Source organism: Theropithecus gelada, chromosome 6, assembly GCF_003255815.1.
Source record: "Theropithecus gelada isolate Dixy chromosome 6, Tgel_1.0, whole genome shotgun sequence".
NCBI classification, from domain to species: Eukaryota; Metazoa; Chordata; class Mammalia; order Primates; family Cercopithecidae; genus Theropithecus; species Theropithecus gelada.
Genome location: NC_037673.1, coordinates 131,201,541 through 131,217,447, shown reverse-complemented (window position 1 = coordinate 131,217,447; position 15,907 = coordinate 131,201,541). Strand labels below are relative to the sequence as shown.

At 42.7% G+C, this 15,907-nt stretch overlaps 1 protein-coding gene across 2 annotated transcripts in view; it reads right to left on the bottom strand.

Annotated features, from left to right (window-relative positions):
• DDX46 (DEAD-box helicase 46) overlaps nucleotides 1-15,907 on the bottom strand; it is a 75,553-nt gene that overhangs the window by 47,057 nt on the left and 12,589 nt on the right. For both annotated transcript variants that reach the window (XM_025388283.1, XM_025388281.1), the window contains exons 4-9: nucleotides 14,462-14,558; nucleotides 10,591-10,756; nucleotides 6,080-6,231; nucleotides 2,216-2,329; nucleotides 1,365-1,530; nucleotides 410-530 (exon numbers count right to left, since the gene is read on the bottom strand). In XM_025388283.1, coding sequence (XP_025244068.1) covers nucleotides 410-530; nucleotides 1,365-1,530; nucleotides 2,216-2,329; nucleotides 6,080-6,231; nucleotides 10,591-10,756; nucleotides 14,462-14,558 — 816 coding nt within the window. The remainder of the gene's footprint in view (nucleotides 1-409; nucleotides 531-1,364; nucleotides 1,531-2,215; nucleotides 2,330-6,079; nucleotides 6,232-10,590; nucleotides 10,757-14,461; nucleotides 14,559-15,907) is intronic.

Genomic DNA, 15,907 nt, shown 5'->3' with positions numbered 1-15,907 from the left:
GAGGTCAGGATTTCAAGGCCAGCCTGGCCAACATGGGGAAACCTGGTCTCTACTAAAAATATTTTAAAAATTAACCAGCCGTAGTGGCGCACACCTATAGTTCAGCTACTCAGGAGGCTGAGGCAGGATAATTGTTTGAGCCCGGGTGGCTGAGGTCACAGTGAGCACAGTGAGATCGCACCACTGTACTCTACCCTGGGCACCAGAGCAAGATTCTGTCTCAAACAACAAAAAAAAGCAGTTGTATAATTTAAAGGGTAAATTTTGATATGTAAATTATCTCAATAAAACAATTTTTTTAAACGTAAGTTTTTTTTAGAGTAAAAATGTAACTCAGGGAGACATTGGTGTGAAAGGACTATTTTGAGCAGCAAGACACAGAAAACATAAACAACCACCAACCACTTACTTTTTGAGGGAATTTAAGATCTTCATGGAAATTCCACACTGGACCCAGGATTTAATTGGTTTGGGACAACCTTTTCCTTTAACTGTAATGCCCTCCATTTCCAATCGAAACACATTTACCTCTACAAAACAAAACCCAGATTAAAAGTTCTTAAATATTGTTCTATTGGTGTCTTCTACTTTTCAATTAGGCATAAGATGAAGAATCTTTAACTCTTATGCCAGGCCCAGTGGCTCACACCTGTAATCCTAGCAACTAGCACTTTGGGAGGCAGACGCAGGCAGATCCCTTGAACCCAGGAGTTCTAAGACCAACCTGGGCAACATGGTGAAACCCTGCCTCGACAAAAAGTACAAAAATTAGCTGGGTGTGGTGGCACATGCCTGTAGTCCCAGTTACTCGGGAGGCTGACATAGGAAGATCACCTGAGCCTGTCAGGGGGATGTGGGGTGTGGTAGGAAATCAAGGCTGCAGTGAGCCATGACTGCACCACTGCACTCCAGCCTCCAGCCTGGGCAATGGAGGGAGACCCTGTCTCAAAACAAAACAAACAATTTTTTAAATTTTTGTATTTTTTTTGGTAGACAGGGTTTCACCATATTGGCCAGGATGGTCTCGAACTACTGACCTCATGATCTGCCCGCCTAGGCCTCACAAAGTGCTGGGATTACAGGTGTGAGCCACTGCGTCCAGCCTACTTTTCCATATTTTAGTAGACGGGGTTTCACTCTATTGCCCAGGCTGGTCTCGAACTTCTGAGCTCAAACAATGTGCCCACCTCAGCCTCCCAAAGTGCTGGGATTACAGGTGTGAGCCAATGCACCTGGCCAATTAATTTTTGATCATTTTAAAAATATTTCCAAAACACCCTCCTTCATCAGACACTATCCACATTTCTCTTGAGTAATGTGAAATGTATCCTCTTCTGTTAGTAAATGAAAAAATGGAATTTTACCTTCTTGAGACATTTTTGCTAGTTCTGGAACTTCGACATAGAAGTTTTTCCTAAATGGCTCATATTCAATTTTTCCATGATCAACTGGTTCTAGAAGCTTTCGCTGTTTTGTTTGATACCCTGTAAGGGCTGTCTGAAGATCAACTTCCTCCTCCTCTGAAGAATACTATAGTTTAAAAGAAAAAAATTAAAGAGGTAAGCTCATTACTATTTTCCTCTTGTGGGAAGCAATACTCCTAGCTTTTCAAATCTTCCTCTCCTAGAAACTACTCTAATTTTTTTACTTTCTGCAATACACTGTTTGACCCACAAGATTTTTATAGTGCTCCAGCACACTTAAACCTCTTAATTTTAAAATCACCTCAAATGATGTATGTCATCTTGAATTAGAAATACATCAAGAAGCTCCTGAAGAATTTTTCAACTTACTTTTCTTTTTCTTTGCCCTTTAGAAAGTTAAAATGCCAATATAAAGCTAAAACAGTAATGATCAGAGACGGCTCTAATAAGGTTTTGCTATTGTTTTTACTATATAAATCTTTACAATACGTGTTACTGGAAAGAAAGTTAATTCATTCTGTTACTTCATTTTTTTCTCTCCATATTGTATGCCTGAAGTGAGCTGATGAGGGGCAGAAAGATCATACAGTTAGGAATGAAAGACATCAGAATGTTCCACTAAATAGATATTTAACTAGATACTATACTACTACTAAGAATAGCAAGAATGTCTCCCAACTCTGGGAATTTCTCCTAGTTCACATAAATGAACAGCACATCTCCATGAATGCTTTCTAATAAATGCTTCCAGGATAGTAGCATAAACAAAGTCAAAATTAAAGAAAAATCACCTCCATGGCATCCTGGTCATTCTCCATCAGCTCACCTTTCTTCTTATCAGAATCTACAACTGCTTTTTTGGTTGTCACAACAGTGACAACTTTTGTGACTGTTGGCCCAGACTTCTAAAATAAGGAAGAAATATAGAATATTTTGCAAAGCTGAAACACAAGTTATATGACAGCCAAAGCCCACAATAACTGACAAAATTTCGTCTTTAGTTTCTTTTTTTAGTGACATGGTCTCCATCACCCAGGCTTGAGTGGTGTGATCGTAGCTCACTGTAACCTCAAATTTCTGGGCTCAAGGAGTCATCCCATCTGTCCTCCTGAGTTGCTAGGACTATAAGCACATATCACCAAACCCAGTTAATTTTTTTTGCTTTTTGGTAGAAAGAGTCATGCTATGTTGCCCAGGCTGGTCTTGAACTGCTTGGCTCCAGTGATCTACCAGCCTCAGCCTACCAAATGTTCTGGGATTGCAGTTGTGAGCCAGGGCACTGAGCCAACTGAGTTATTAAATGAAAATAGAAACAACAGACTGTTTTTCTCATTAATTTGTATAAATTTTTAAGCATAATATAATTATATTTTATAATACATCCACTTATCATTTACTGTGTTATAGATAATTCTATATAATATCATTATATATACTTTATTTATTGAGATAAAGTTTTGCTCTTGTCACCCAGGCTGGAGTGCAATGGCATGATTTCAGCTCACTGTAACCTCTGCCTCCCAGATTCAGGCAATTCTCCTGCCTCAGCCTCCCCAGTAGCTGGGATTACAGGCGCCCGCCACTATACTCAGCTAAGTTTTGTATTTTTAGTAGAAACAGGGTTTCACCATGTTGGCAGGCTGGTCTCGAACTCCTTATCTCAGGTAATCCACCCACCTAAGTCCCTGCAAAAGTGCTGGGATTACAGGCATGAGCCAGCTTGCCCAATTTTATATATATATATAAAATATACATATAAATATATATATAAAATATACATATAAATATATATAAAATATACATATAAATATATATAAAATATACATATAAATATATATAATATGTATAAAATATATATAAAACATATATAAATATATAAATATATATAATATATATTATATATATATATATTTTTTTTTTTTTCAGACTGAGTCTCATTCTGTTTCCCAGGTTAGAGTACAGTGGTGTGATCTAGGCTAATTGCTCCCAGTTCAACCTATTCCCCTTCCTCAGCCTCCCAAGTAGCTGGGATTAGAGGCATCTGCCATCACACCCAGCTAATTCTTGTATTTTTAGCAGAGATGGTGTTTTACCATGTTGGCCAGGTTGATCTCTAACTTCTGACCTCAGGTGATCGTCCACCTTGGCCTCCCAAAATGTTGGGATTACAGGCATAAGCCACCACATCCGGCATGATTATATATTTTCAAACTACTACTAGGCTGGGCACAGAGGCTCATGTCTGAAATTCCAGCACTTTGGGAGGCCAAGACAGGAGGATCACTTGAGTCCAGGAGTTCAAGACCAACCTGGGTAACACAGCAAGATTCCACCTCTATAAACAATTAGCCAGGTGTAGTGGTACATGCCTGTAGTCCTAACTACTAAGAGGGTTGAAGCAGAATAATCGCTTCAGCCCAGGGGTATGAGGTATGATCATGCCACCGCAGCACTCCAGCCTGGGTAACACAGCGAGACCCTGTTGCTAAAAAACATTTTTTTAATTAAAAAATAAAATAAGCTTTGGGAGGCCGAGACGGGCGGATCATGAGGTCAGGAGATCGAGACCATCCTGGCTAACACGGTGAAACCCCGTCTCTACTAAAAAATACAAAAAACTAGCGGGGCGAGGTGGCAGGCGCCTGTAGTCCCAGCTAATGTAGTCCCAGCTACTCGGGAGGCTGAGGCAGGAGAACGGCGTAAACCCGGGAGGCGGAGCTTGCAGTGAGCTGAGATCTGGCCACCGCACTCCAGCCTGGGCGACAGAGCGAGACCCCCTCTCAAAAATAAAATAAAATAAAATAAAATAAAATAAAATAAGGCCAGGTGCGGAGGCTCACAATTGTAATCTCAGCATTTTGGAAGGCCAAGGCGGACAGATCACTTGAGGTCAGGAATTCAAGACCAGAATGGCCAACATGGTGAAACCGTCTCTACTAAAAATACAAAAATTAGCCAGGTATGGTGGTGGGCACTTGTAATTCCAGCTAATCGGGAGGCTGAGGTAGGAGAATCACTTGAACCTGGGAGGCACAGGGTGCAGTGAGCAGAGATAGTACCTATCACTGCACTCCAGCCTAGGCAACAGAGCAAGACTCCATCTCGAAAAACAAAACAAAACAAAACAAAACATAAATAAATAAAATAAAAAAATAAAATAAAATAAAATAAAATAAAATAGGGTGGGTGCAGTAGCTAATGCCTGCAATCCCAGCACACTGGGAGGCCAAGGGAGGTGGCTCACCTGAGGTCAGGAGTTCAAGACCAGCCTGGCCAACATGGTGAAACCTCATCTCCACTAAAAATACAAAAATTAGCTGGGCGTGGTGGCAAGGGCCTGTAATCCCAGCTACTCAGGAAGCTGAGGCAGAAGAATCACTTGAACCCAGGAGGTGGAGGTTGCAGTGAGCTAAGACTGTGCCACTGCACTCCAGCCTAGGCAACAAAAGCGATACTCCATCTCAAAAAAATAAATTAATATAAAAAAATAAAATGAGGCTGGGCATGGTGGTTCACTCCTGTAATCCCAGCACTTTGGGAGGCCAAGGTGGGAGGATCACCTGAGGTCAAGAGTTCGTGACCAGCCTGACCAACATGGTGAAACCCGGTCTCCACTAAAAATACTAAAACTAGCCAGGCATAGTGGCAGGCATCTATAATCCCAGCTACTTGGGAGGTTGAGGCAGGAGAATCACTTGAACTCGGGAGGCGGAGGTTGCAGTAAGCCAAGATTGCACCACTGCACTCCAGCTTGGGCAATAGAGCAAGACTCTGTCTCAGAAAAAATAAATAAATAAATAAATAAATAAATTTTAAAAATGAAACAAAATACTACTAAATGGTATTTTCCAATCACTAGGCAAGCCAGGGGCTTGTACTGGGAGCCTGAATAAACCAATAAATAAAACAGGTAAAAGTCACTGCCCTTAGAGTGCTTACATTTTAGAAGGGAGAAGGGACACACTGTAAACACAAAAAAATCATATAATTTGTCAAAATGTAATAAATGCTATGAAAAAGAGGAAAAAAAGAATAAAGTGAAGGTCGTCAAGGGGTATCAAAGATGCAGCTGGGCATGGTGGCTCATGCCTGTAATCCCAGGATATTGGGAGGCCAAGGCAGGTGGATCACTTGAGGCCAGGAATTCGAGACCAGCCTAAGCAACATGGTAAAACCTCATCTCTACCAAAATACAAAAATTAGCCAGGAGTGGTGGTTCACACATGTAGTTGCAGCTACTTGGGAGGCTGAGGTAGGTAGACTGCACAGGCCTGGGAGGTGGAGGTTGCAGTGAGCCAAGATAACACCACTGCACTCCAGCCTGGGCAACAGAGAGAGACTGTTTCAAAAAAAAAAAAAAGAGTATCAAAGACAGGAGTGCTAGATAAGTCTCCAGAGAACTTATTAAAAAGGTTAATATGTAAGCAAAGATATTAAACAAAGGTGATGGTGTTAAAAGAGTGACTTTTGAAAGAACACTTAGAGCTAAAATTTGCCAGTATCTCTGGTACTTAGAAAAAGTACTGCCATCTCTCAGATGAGGAGAAAGAAAACTGTTAGCTTTATAAAATCATGCAAATCAGTAGGACAATGCAATGGAGAATTCAAGTTACCCAAAAGGAAATAGAAATCTTTAAAAATAAGAAATTCCATACCTTTTCATTTCCCCCACCACCTTTTACACTTCTCATGTTAAATTTTTTTACTTCCTCTTTCACTTCTTCCATGTAAGCATCTAATGGATCTAACTCCTCACCCTCCATTTCATTTCCTTCCTTTTCAGCTTCTGCAGGATCATCTTCATCATCTAAAATACCAGAATACACTTTCTTTAAACGTCTGTTTCAATATGCAATATTTCACAATCAGACCACACCCCACCTCTCTAACCTTTTCTCCCACTGCCCAAACACCCCTTTTCCAATTACTCCAGCAATCCAGCAGTTCAAATGCTCACTTTCGGAGGTTTTTCCATTTTTACATGAAGCATGTATTATTTTTGAATATTAACAATGACAAAATAAATATGAATAAAACAGGCCGGGCGCGGTGGCTCAAGCCTGTAATCCCAGCACTTTGGGAGGCCGAGACGGGCGGATCACGAGGTCAGGAGATCGAGACCATCCTGGCTAACACGGTGAAACCCCGTCTCTATTAAGAAATACAAAAAACTAGCCAGGCGAGGTGGCGGGCGCCTGTAGTCCCAGCTACTCGGGAGGCTGAGGCCGGAGAATGGCGTGAACCCGGGAGGCGGAGCTTGCAGTGAGCTGAGATCTGGCCACTGCACTCCAGCCTGGGCGACAGAGCGAGACTCCGTCTCAAAAAAAAAAAAAAAATGAATAAAATATAAATTGTTTGGTTGTAAAAGGGTCAAAAGATTAATTATGCCAAAAAAGATGATCTCCAATAATAGATTTTACAGCTATACAGCTGGATGCAGAACTACAAACTTTCTCTGCTAAATGACTTTTTTTGTTTCCTCTTTTTTTTTTTTTTTTTTTGAGATGGGGTCTCGCTCTGTCGCCCAGGCTGGAGTGCAGTGGCACAATCTCTGCTCCCTGCAAGCTTCGCCTCCCAGGTTCACACCATTCTCTTGCCTCAGCCTCACAAGTACCTGCCACTACAGGCGCCCACCACGCCTGGCTAATCTTTTGTATTTTTAGTAGAGACAGGGTTTCACCATGTTAGCGAGGATGGTCTCAAACTCCTGACCTCGTTATCCGCCCGCCTCAGCCTCCCTAAGTGCTGGGATTACAGGCATGAGCTTTCTTTTGTTTTTCTTTTTTTTGAGACAGAGTCTCGCTCTGTGGCCCAGGCTGGAGTGCAGTCGCGATCTCAGCTTACTGCAACCTCTGCATCCTGGGTTCAAGCAATTCTCCTGCCTCAGCCTCCTGAGTAGCTAGGATTACAGGCACACGCCACCACACCTGGCTAATTTTTGTAGTTAATAGAGACGAGGTCTCACCATGTTTGTCAGGCTGGTCTCGAACTCCTGACCTCGTGATCCACCCACCTCAGCCTCCCAAAGTCCTAGGACTACAGGCATGAGCCATCACGTCTGCTAAATGACATTTTCAATTACAGTTGATCCCTGAACAACATAGGTTTGAACTGCATGGGTCCACATGGAAGTAAATTTTCTTCTGCCTTTGCCACCCCAGAGAGAAGATCAACTCCTCCTCCTCTTCTTCCTTCTCAGCCTACTCAATGTGAAGACAACAAGAATGAAGACTTTTAAGATGACCCACTTCAACTTAATGGACAGTAAATATATTTTCTCTTTCTTGTAATTCTTTTTTTTTTCCGAGACAGAGTTTCGCTCTGTCGCCAGTCTGGAGTGCAGTGGCGTGATCTCGGCTCACTGACTACAACCTCCATCTCTCAGGTTCAAGTGATTCTCCTGCCTCAGCCTCCCAAGTAGCTGGGACTACAGATGTGTGCCACCAGGTCCAGCTAATTTTTGTATTTTTAGTAGAGATGGAGTTTCACCACGTTGGCCAGGATGATCTTGATCTCTTGACCTTGTGAACTGCCCACCTTGGCCTCCCAAAGCACTGGGATTACAGGCGTGCACCAGCGTGCCCAGCCTATTAATTCTCTTAATAACATTCTTTTCTCCAGCTTACCATATTAAAAGAATATAGTATTTAATACATAAAGCATACAAAGTATGTGTTATTCAACTGTTCATGTTACTGGTGAACAGTAAGCAGGTAATGCTTAGTTTCTGGGGAGTAAAAAGTTATATATGGATATTTCACTGCGTAGGGAGGTTGGAGTGCTGAGCTACCAAGTTGTTCAAGGGTCAACTGTATTTCTTCTCTTTCAATACCTTTCAATCACAGAAGACGGCGTATCTTAGTTATGTAGAAAAGATTAGATTGTCTTGAATTAAGATATCATGACTACTTGGCGGGGCGTGATGGCTCACACTTGTAATCCCAGTGCTTTGGGAGGCAGATCACAAGGCCAGGAGTTCGAGACCAGCCTGGCCACCACAGTGAAACCCTATCTCTATTAAAAATAGGCCAAGGTGGGCAGATCACAAGGTTGGGAGTTCGACACCAGCCTGGCCAATGTGGTGAAACCTCATCTCTACTAAAAATACAAAAAAATTAGTTGGGCGTGGCGGTGTATACCTGTAATCCCAGCTACTGCGCAGGCTGAGGCAAAGAATTTCTTGAACCCAGGAGGTGGAGGCTGCAGTGAGCCAGATGCGCCACTGCACTCAAGCGTGGGCAACAAAGCGAGACTCCGTCTCAAAAAAAAAAAAAAAAAGACATCATAACCACTTATAGACAGAATCTATTTAAACCATTATTTAGAACTTTCACAGAAAATGAACCAAAATCTCGATGTCCTATAAAATTATATAATCTTCTACTTTACTAAAATCTTAAAAGTCAAAATCAGATATGAAGGGAAATGTTTCCATCCTAAATTATGAAGCATCAGCAGCCAGGCACAGTGGCTCCCACCTGTAATCCCAGCAGTGAGAAAGGTCAAAGCAGCAGGCTCCCTTGACCCCAGGAGTTCGAGACTAGCTGGGCAACATATCGAGACCTTGGCTCTTCAAAAAATGACAAAATTAACTGGGCATGGTGGCTCACACCTGTAGTCCCAGCACTTTGGGAGGCCAAAGTGGGAGGATCACCTGAGGTCAGGAGTTTAAAACCAGCCTGGCCAACATAGCAAAACCCCAGCTGTACTAAAAATACAAAAATTCAAAAATTATCCAGGCATGGTGGCAGGTGCCTGTAATCCTGGCTACTTGAAAAGCTGAGGCTCAAGAGAATTGCTTGAACCTCGGAGGCACAGACTACAGTGCCACCTGGGTGACAGAGCGAGACTCAGTCAAAAAAGAAAAAAGAAAAAGACAAAATCAGCCAGGCATGGTGGCTACTCTGGAGGCTGAGGCAAAAAAATCACTTGAGCCCAGGAGGTCGAGGCTGCAGTGAACCATGACTGTGCCACTGCACTTCAGCCTAGGCAACAGAGTGAAACTCTACCTCCAAAAAAATAGAAAAATCAGAGGAGGGACTTGAAAGCATGCCCTTAATTTACTCTCCTTATTAACATTCACATTGCTAGTAATATATTAAAGAGCTATTTACTGGCTATGCTCATAAGCACTCAATGATTCACTCTAAAGTAAAATCAGTGATGCTTACTAAACACAATTTTATGTTTCAAATTACAACATAAATATTAAAAGGGGCTTTTACAATCTCAATTCCAATTCTGGGTATATACTTCACAGAACTCAATACAGAGACTCAAACAGATATTTATACACCAATGGCCACAGGAGCATTACTCACAATAACAAAAAGGTGGAAACAACCAAATTATCCAACAGCAGGTGAATGAACAAACAAAACTTGGCATACATATATACAGTGAACTATTATTCAGCCATATAAAAAAGGAAATTCCGAGATGCTACAACATACATGCACCTTGAAAACATTATGCTAAGTGAAATAAGCCAGACACAAAAAGATAAGTATTTATCATGATTCCACTTATGTGAGGTAGCTAGACCAAACAAATTCAGAGACAGAAAACAGAACAAAGGTTGTAAGAAGTGGCGCGAAAAGGCGCCATAGAGTTATTTAAAAGGTGCAGAGTTTCTGCATGGAATGACCAAAAAGTCATGGAAACAGACAGTGGCAATGACTGCACAACACTACAAATGTATTTATCACCAAATTTAAACTTGAAAATGATGAAAATGGTAAACAGGGCCAGGCGCGTTGGCTCACACCTGTAATCCCAGCACTTTGGGAGGCCAAGGCAGGCGGATCACGAGGTCAGGAGACTGAGACCATCCTGGCTAACACGGTGAAACCCCATCTCTACTAAAAATACAAACAATTAGCTGGGCGTGGTGGCGGGCGCCTGTAGTCCCAGCTACTTGGGAGGCTGAGGCAGGAGAATGGTGTGAACCTGGGAGGCAGAGCTTGCAGTGAGCCAAGATTGTGCCACTGCACTCCAGCCTGGGCAACAGAGCGAGACTCGGTCTCAAAAAAAAAGAAGAAAATGGTAAATAGTGTATTATGCATAGTTTTCAACAATAAAAAAGATTAAAAATCCCTTACAAAATATTATTCATATAATATTCTACATGAGTTTTTATACAGGCTATCAGGCTAAAAAAATATACCATCATCGTCCTCTAAACTCCATTTTTTCCCCTGTTTCATCTCTTCGATTTCCTTTTTCAGTTCTCCTATGTTTTCCATAGCCTTTTTACGTTGCTCTTCTCGCCATTTTTCTACTCTTTCTTTTCGCTTTCTCATTTCTTCTTCCAGCTTATTCTGGTCAAAGTTCTTGGGGAATAAAATAAAGAAAGAGATGGAGGAAAATAAAAAGAAAAATCAAATTTAATAACTTTGCTCCAAGTGACATTCCAGTAAGTTCTTCAAAGTATAAAGAAGGGGTAAAAAGGCATTTATACAAACTCCTCAGGGTAGACTTAAATCACACACCTTTATAAATATACGCACAAATATATTACCAAAATGAAATCACAAAAAAAGCATCTTCAAATAAGAAAGCCAAAAGATATATTTCAAACACCATAAATTAATCTAATTTTACTTGCATTATGCACACATAAATTTTATTTCTTCCTAACAATAGAAACTAAAGCAATTAGCAAGAAAAGTTTCCCAGTTATTGTCAATTTTAGTCCCCCAAACTCCTCCAAAACTGCCTCTATGAAAAGCAATTTTCTATTACAAGCTAGAAAGTAAATGACATCAACATGATAAAGAAATTTTGTGACCAGGCACGTGGTACATGTCTGTGGTCCCAGCTACTTGGGAAGCTGAGGCTAGAGGATCCCTTGAGCACAGGAGGTTGAGATCAGCCTCGGCAACAAAGGGAGACTGTGTTATTAAGAAAATAAAAGTTTAGGCCGAGCGTGGTGGCTCAAGCCTGTAATCCTAGCACTTTGGGAGGCCAAGACGGGAGGATCACGAAGTCAGGAGATCGAGACCATCCTGGCTAACACAGTAAAACCCTGTCTCTACTAAAAAAAATACAAAAAACTAGCAGGGCGAGGTGGCGGGCACCTGTAGTCCCAGCTACTCGGGAGGCTGAGGCAGGAGAATGGCGTAAATCCAGGAGGCGGAGCTTGCAGCGAGCTGAGATCTGGCCACTGCACTCCAGCCTGAGCGACAGAGCAAGACTCCGTTTCAAAAAAAGTAAATAAATAAAAGAAAATAAAAGTTTATGGCCAGGCACGGTGGCTTACACCTGTAATCCCAGCACTGTGGAAGCTGAGGTGGGTGGATCCCCTGAGGTCAGGAAATAAAGACCAGCCTTGCCAAAATGGTGAAACCCTGTCTCTACTAAAAACACAAAATTAGCTGGGCATGGTTCCCCATTCCTGTAGTCCCAGCTACTCAGGAGGCTGACGCAGGAGAATTGCTTCAACTCAGGAGGCGGAGGTTGCAGTGAGCTGAGATCACGCCATTGTACTCCAGCCTCGGCAACAAGAGCAGAACTCCGTCTCAAAAAAAATGAATAGGCCAGGCTCATGCTTGTAATCCCAGCACTTTGGGAGGCAGAGGCGGGCAGATTGCCTGAAGGCAGGAGTTTGAGACCAGTCTGGCCAACATGGGGAAATCCCATCTCTACAAAAAATACAAAAAAAATAGCTGGGCATGGTGGCATGCGCCTGTAATCCCAGCTACTCGGGAGGCTGAGGCAGGGGAATTGCTTGAACAAAGGAGGCAGAGGTTGCAGTGAGCCGAGATCACACCACTGCACTCTAGCCTGGGTGACAGAGCAAGACTCCATCTCAAAAAAATAACAAATAAATAAATAAATAAAAACAAAATCGGCAAAAGATACGAATATGCCATTCAAATAAAAGTGAAAATGGTTAATAAACTTGAGAAAATGGCCAGATGCGGTGGCTCACACCTGTAATCTCAGCACTTTGGGAGGCCGAGGCAGGTGGAACACCTGAGGTTGGGAGTTTGAGACCAGCCTGACCAACATGGAGAAACCCCGTCTCTACTAAAAATACAAAATTAGCCAGGCATGGTGGCACATGCCTGTAATTCCAGCTACTCGGGAGGCTAAGGCAGGAGAATAGCTTGAACCCAGGAGGTGGAGGTTGTGGTGAGCCTAGATCGCGCCATTGCACTCCAGTCTGGGAAACAAGAGCAAAACTCTGTCTCAAAAAAAAAAAAAAAAAAAAATTTAGAAAATACATTCTTATTAAATTATAAATACATATTATATTCACAGCATTTAAATATTCACTCATTTAAGATATGCAGCTGAATATAAGGAATATCAATCACTTCCTAACAGATTGGAAAAATTAAACTTTGAAATTCCCATGGGGGCAAGGATGTACAGAAACAAATGTATTCACGTCTAAATTCTTTTTTTTGGTTTTTTGGTTCTGGGGTTTTTTTTTTTGAGACAGTCTTGCTGTCACCCAGGCTGGAGTGCAGTGGCATGAACTCGGCTCACTGAAATCTCCGCCTCCCAGGTTCAAGCTCCCGAGAAACTGGGATTACAGGCACATGCCACCACACCTGGCTAATTTTGTATTTTTAGTAGCAACAGAGTCTCACTGTGTTGGCAGGCTGGTCTTGAACTCCTGACCTCAAGTGATCTGCCTGCCTCAGCCTCCCAAATTCCTGGGATTACAGGCATGAGCCACAGCACCTGGCATCATGTCTAAATTCCTAAGTCTAAATCTTTTTTTTCAGACAGTCTCGCTGTCACCAGGCTGGAGTGCACTGGCTGGATCTTGGCTAATTGCAATCTCCAAGTCCTGGGTTCAAGACATTCTCCTGCCGCAGCCTCCCGAGTAGCTGGGATTACAGGCACGCGCATCCACAACCAGCTAATCTTTGTATTTTTAGTAGAGACAAGGTTTCACCACGGTGGCCAAGAGGTCACAATCTCTTGACCTCGTGATCTACCCACCTTGGCCTCCCAAAGTGCTGGGATTACAGGTATGAGCCACCACGCCCGGCCTTCAAGCTTTTTTTGAGACAGAGTTTCGCTCTTGTTGCCCAGGCTGGAGTGCAATAGTGCGATTTTGGCTCATGCAACCTCTACCTCCCAGGTTCAAGTGATTCTCCTGCCTCAGTCTCCCAAGTAGCAGGGATTACAGGCACGTGCCACCACGTCTGGCTAATTTTTGTATTTTTAGTAGTGATGGGGTTTTACCATATTGGTCAGGCTGGTCTAGAACTCCTCACCTCAGGTGATCCACCTGCCTTGGCCTCCCAAAGTGGTGAGATTACAGGCATGAGCCACCGTGCCCAGCCTTAAGTCTAAATTTATACAAATTTTTTGGAAGGCAACTGATAATGTTCATATGGTAAGACCACATTTTTATGTAAAAAGAGATAATGTGTATAGATGTGCAACTTCTTTCAGAAAATTTTCCCACAGGGGTAAATATTATTTAATCTTCCTTTTTATCTTTCACAACTGGTTATTTTAAAATAAAGCTTACAGCATTAAAAAAAAATTTGTCGTCATAGAAACAAGTTTGTTTTTGTTTTTGAGACGGAGTCTTGCTCTGTCGCCCAGGCTGTAGTGGCCCAATCTCAGCTCACTGCAAGCTCCGCCTCCCTGGTTCACGCCATTCTCCTGCCTCAGCCTCCGAAGTAGCTGGGACTACAGGCGCCTGCTACCACATCCGGCTAATTTTTTTTTTGTATTTTTAGTAAAGACAGGATTTCACCCTGTTAGCCAGGATGGTTTTGCTCTCCTGACCTCATGATCCGCCCACCTTGCCCTCCCAAAATGCTGGGATTACAGGCATGAGCCACTGCACCCAGCCCATAGAAACAAGTTTGATGCATGCCTGTAGTCCCAACTACTTGGGAGGCTGAGGCAGGAGAATCGTTTGAACTCAGGAGGCGGAGGTTGTAGTGAGCCGAGAATGTGCCACTGCAGCACTCCAGCCTGGGCAACACAGCGAGACTCTTACCTCAAAAAAGAGAGAAAGAAACAAGTATGATATACAATTATTTTTAAATTAATAAACATACGCCAGCATCTTTTTCTTTTTCATCCTCCTTGTCATCTTTGTCTTTTTTCTTCTCTTTAGAGCTTTCCCCACCATCAGTTTTCTCTTTGGACCTAGATCTACCAAAAAAATAAAAGAGACAAGAGAAATATCATTCATTTGTGCTTAGAAACATTCATTATTAAATACTTTTTTTCTTTTTGAGACAGTGTCTCACTCGGTCACCTGGAATGGAGTGCAATGGCGTGATATCAGCTCATTGCAACCTCCACCTCTCGGACTCAAGCGATTCTCCTGTCACAGACTCTCAAACAGCTGAGATTACAGGTGCAAGCCACCACACTCACAATTTTTGTGGTTTTTTTTTTTTTTGAGACAGAGTCTTGCTCAGTCGCCCAGGCTGGAGTGCGGTGGCGTGATCTCGGCTCACTGCAAGCTCCGCCTCCCGGCTTCACGCCATTCTCCTGCCTCAGCCTCCCGAGTAGCTGGGACTACAGGTGCCCGCCACTACGCCGGGCTAGTTTTTTTGTATTTTTAGTAGAGACGGGGTTTCACCGTGTTAGCCAGGATGGTCTTGATTTCCTGACCTCGTGATCCGCCCGTCTTGGCCTCCCAAAGTGATGAGATTACAGGCGTGAGTCACTGCGCCCGGCCTTGTATTTCTAGTAGAGACAGGTTTTTTTGTATTTCCAGTAGAGACAGGTTTTCACCATGTTGGCCAGGCTGGTCTTGAACTTCTAACCTCAGGTGATCTGCCCGCCTCAGCCTCTAGTATTAGAGGAATATTATAATATTAATATTCCTCATGCCTGTGATTATAGGCATAAGCCACCTTGCCCGGCCTTAAAATACTTTTACAGGTGGGGTGAGGTAGCTCACACTTACATTCCCAATGCTTTGGGAGGCCAAGGCAGGAGGATCAATTGAAAACAGGAGTTAAAGAGATCAGCCAGGGCAACATAACAAGATCCAATCTTTCCAAAAAATTCTAAGAATTAGCTCGGTATAGTGGTGTGCACCTGCAGCCCTACCTACTGAGGAGGCAGAGACAAGACGATTACTTGAGCCCAGTAGTTCGAGGCTGCAGTTAGTTATGATCCCATCACTGCACTCCAGCTTGGGTGACAAAGTGAGACCCTGTCTCTTCAAAAAAAAAAAAAAAAGACATAGGTCAGACATAGTGGCTCATGCCTGTAATCTCAGCATTTTGGGAGGCCAAGGCAGGAAGATCATTTGAGCCCAGGAGTTCGAGACCAGCCAGGATAATATAGTGAGATGTCATCTCTATTAAATTAAAACAAAAAATACATAAGTACACTTACTAGATTTGTATTCCACTATTTAGGTAAGAAATAAACTTCTAAGAGTCAACTGTGTTTTCATATTCCATTAATAAACACCTGGAGGCCAGGCACAGTGGCTCATGCCCGTAATCCCAGCACTTTGAGAGGCCAAGGCAGGCAGATCA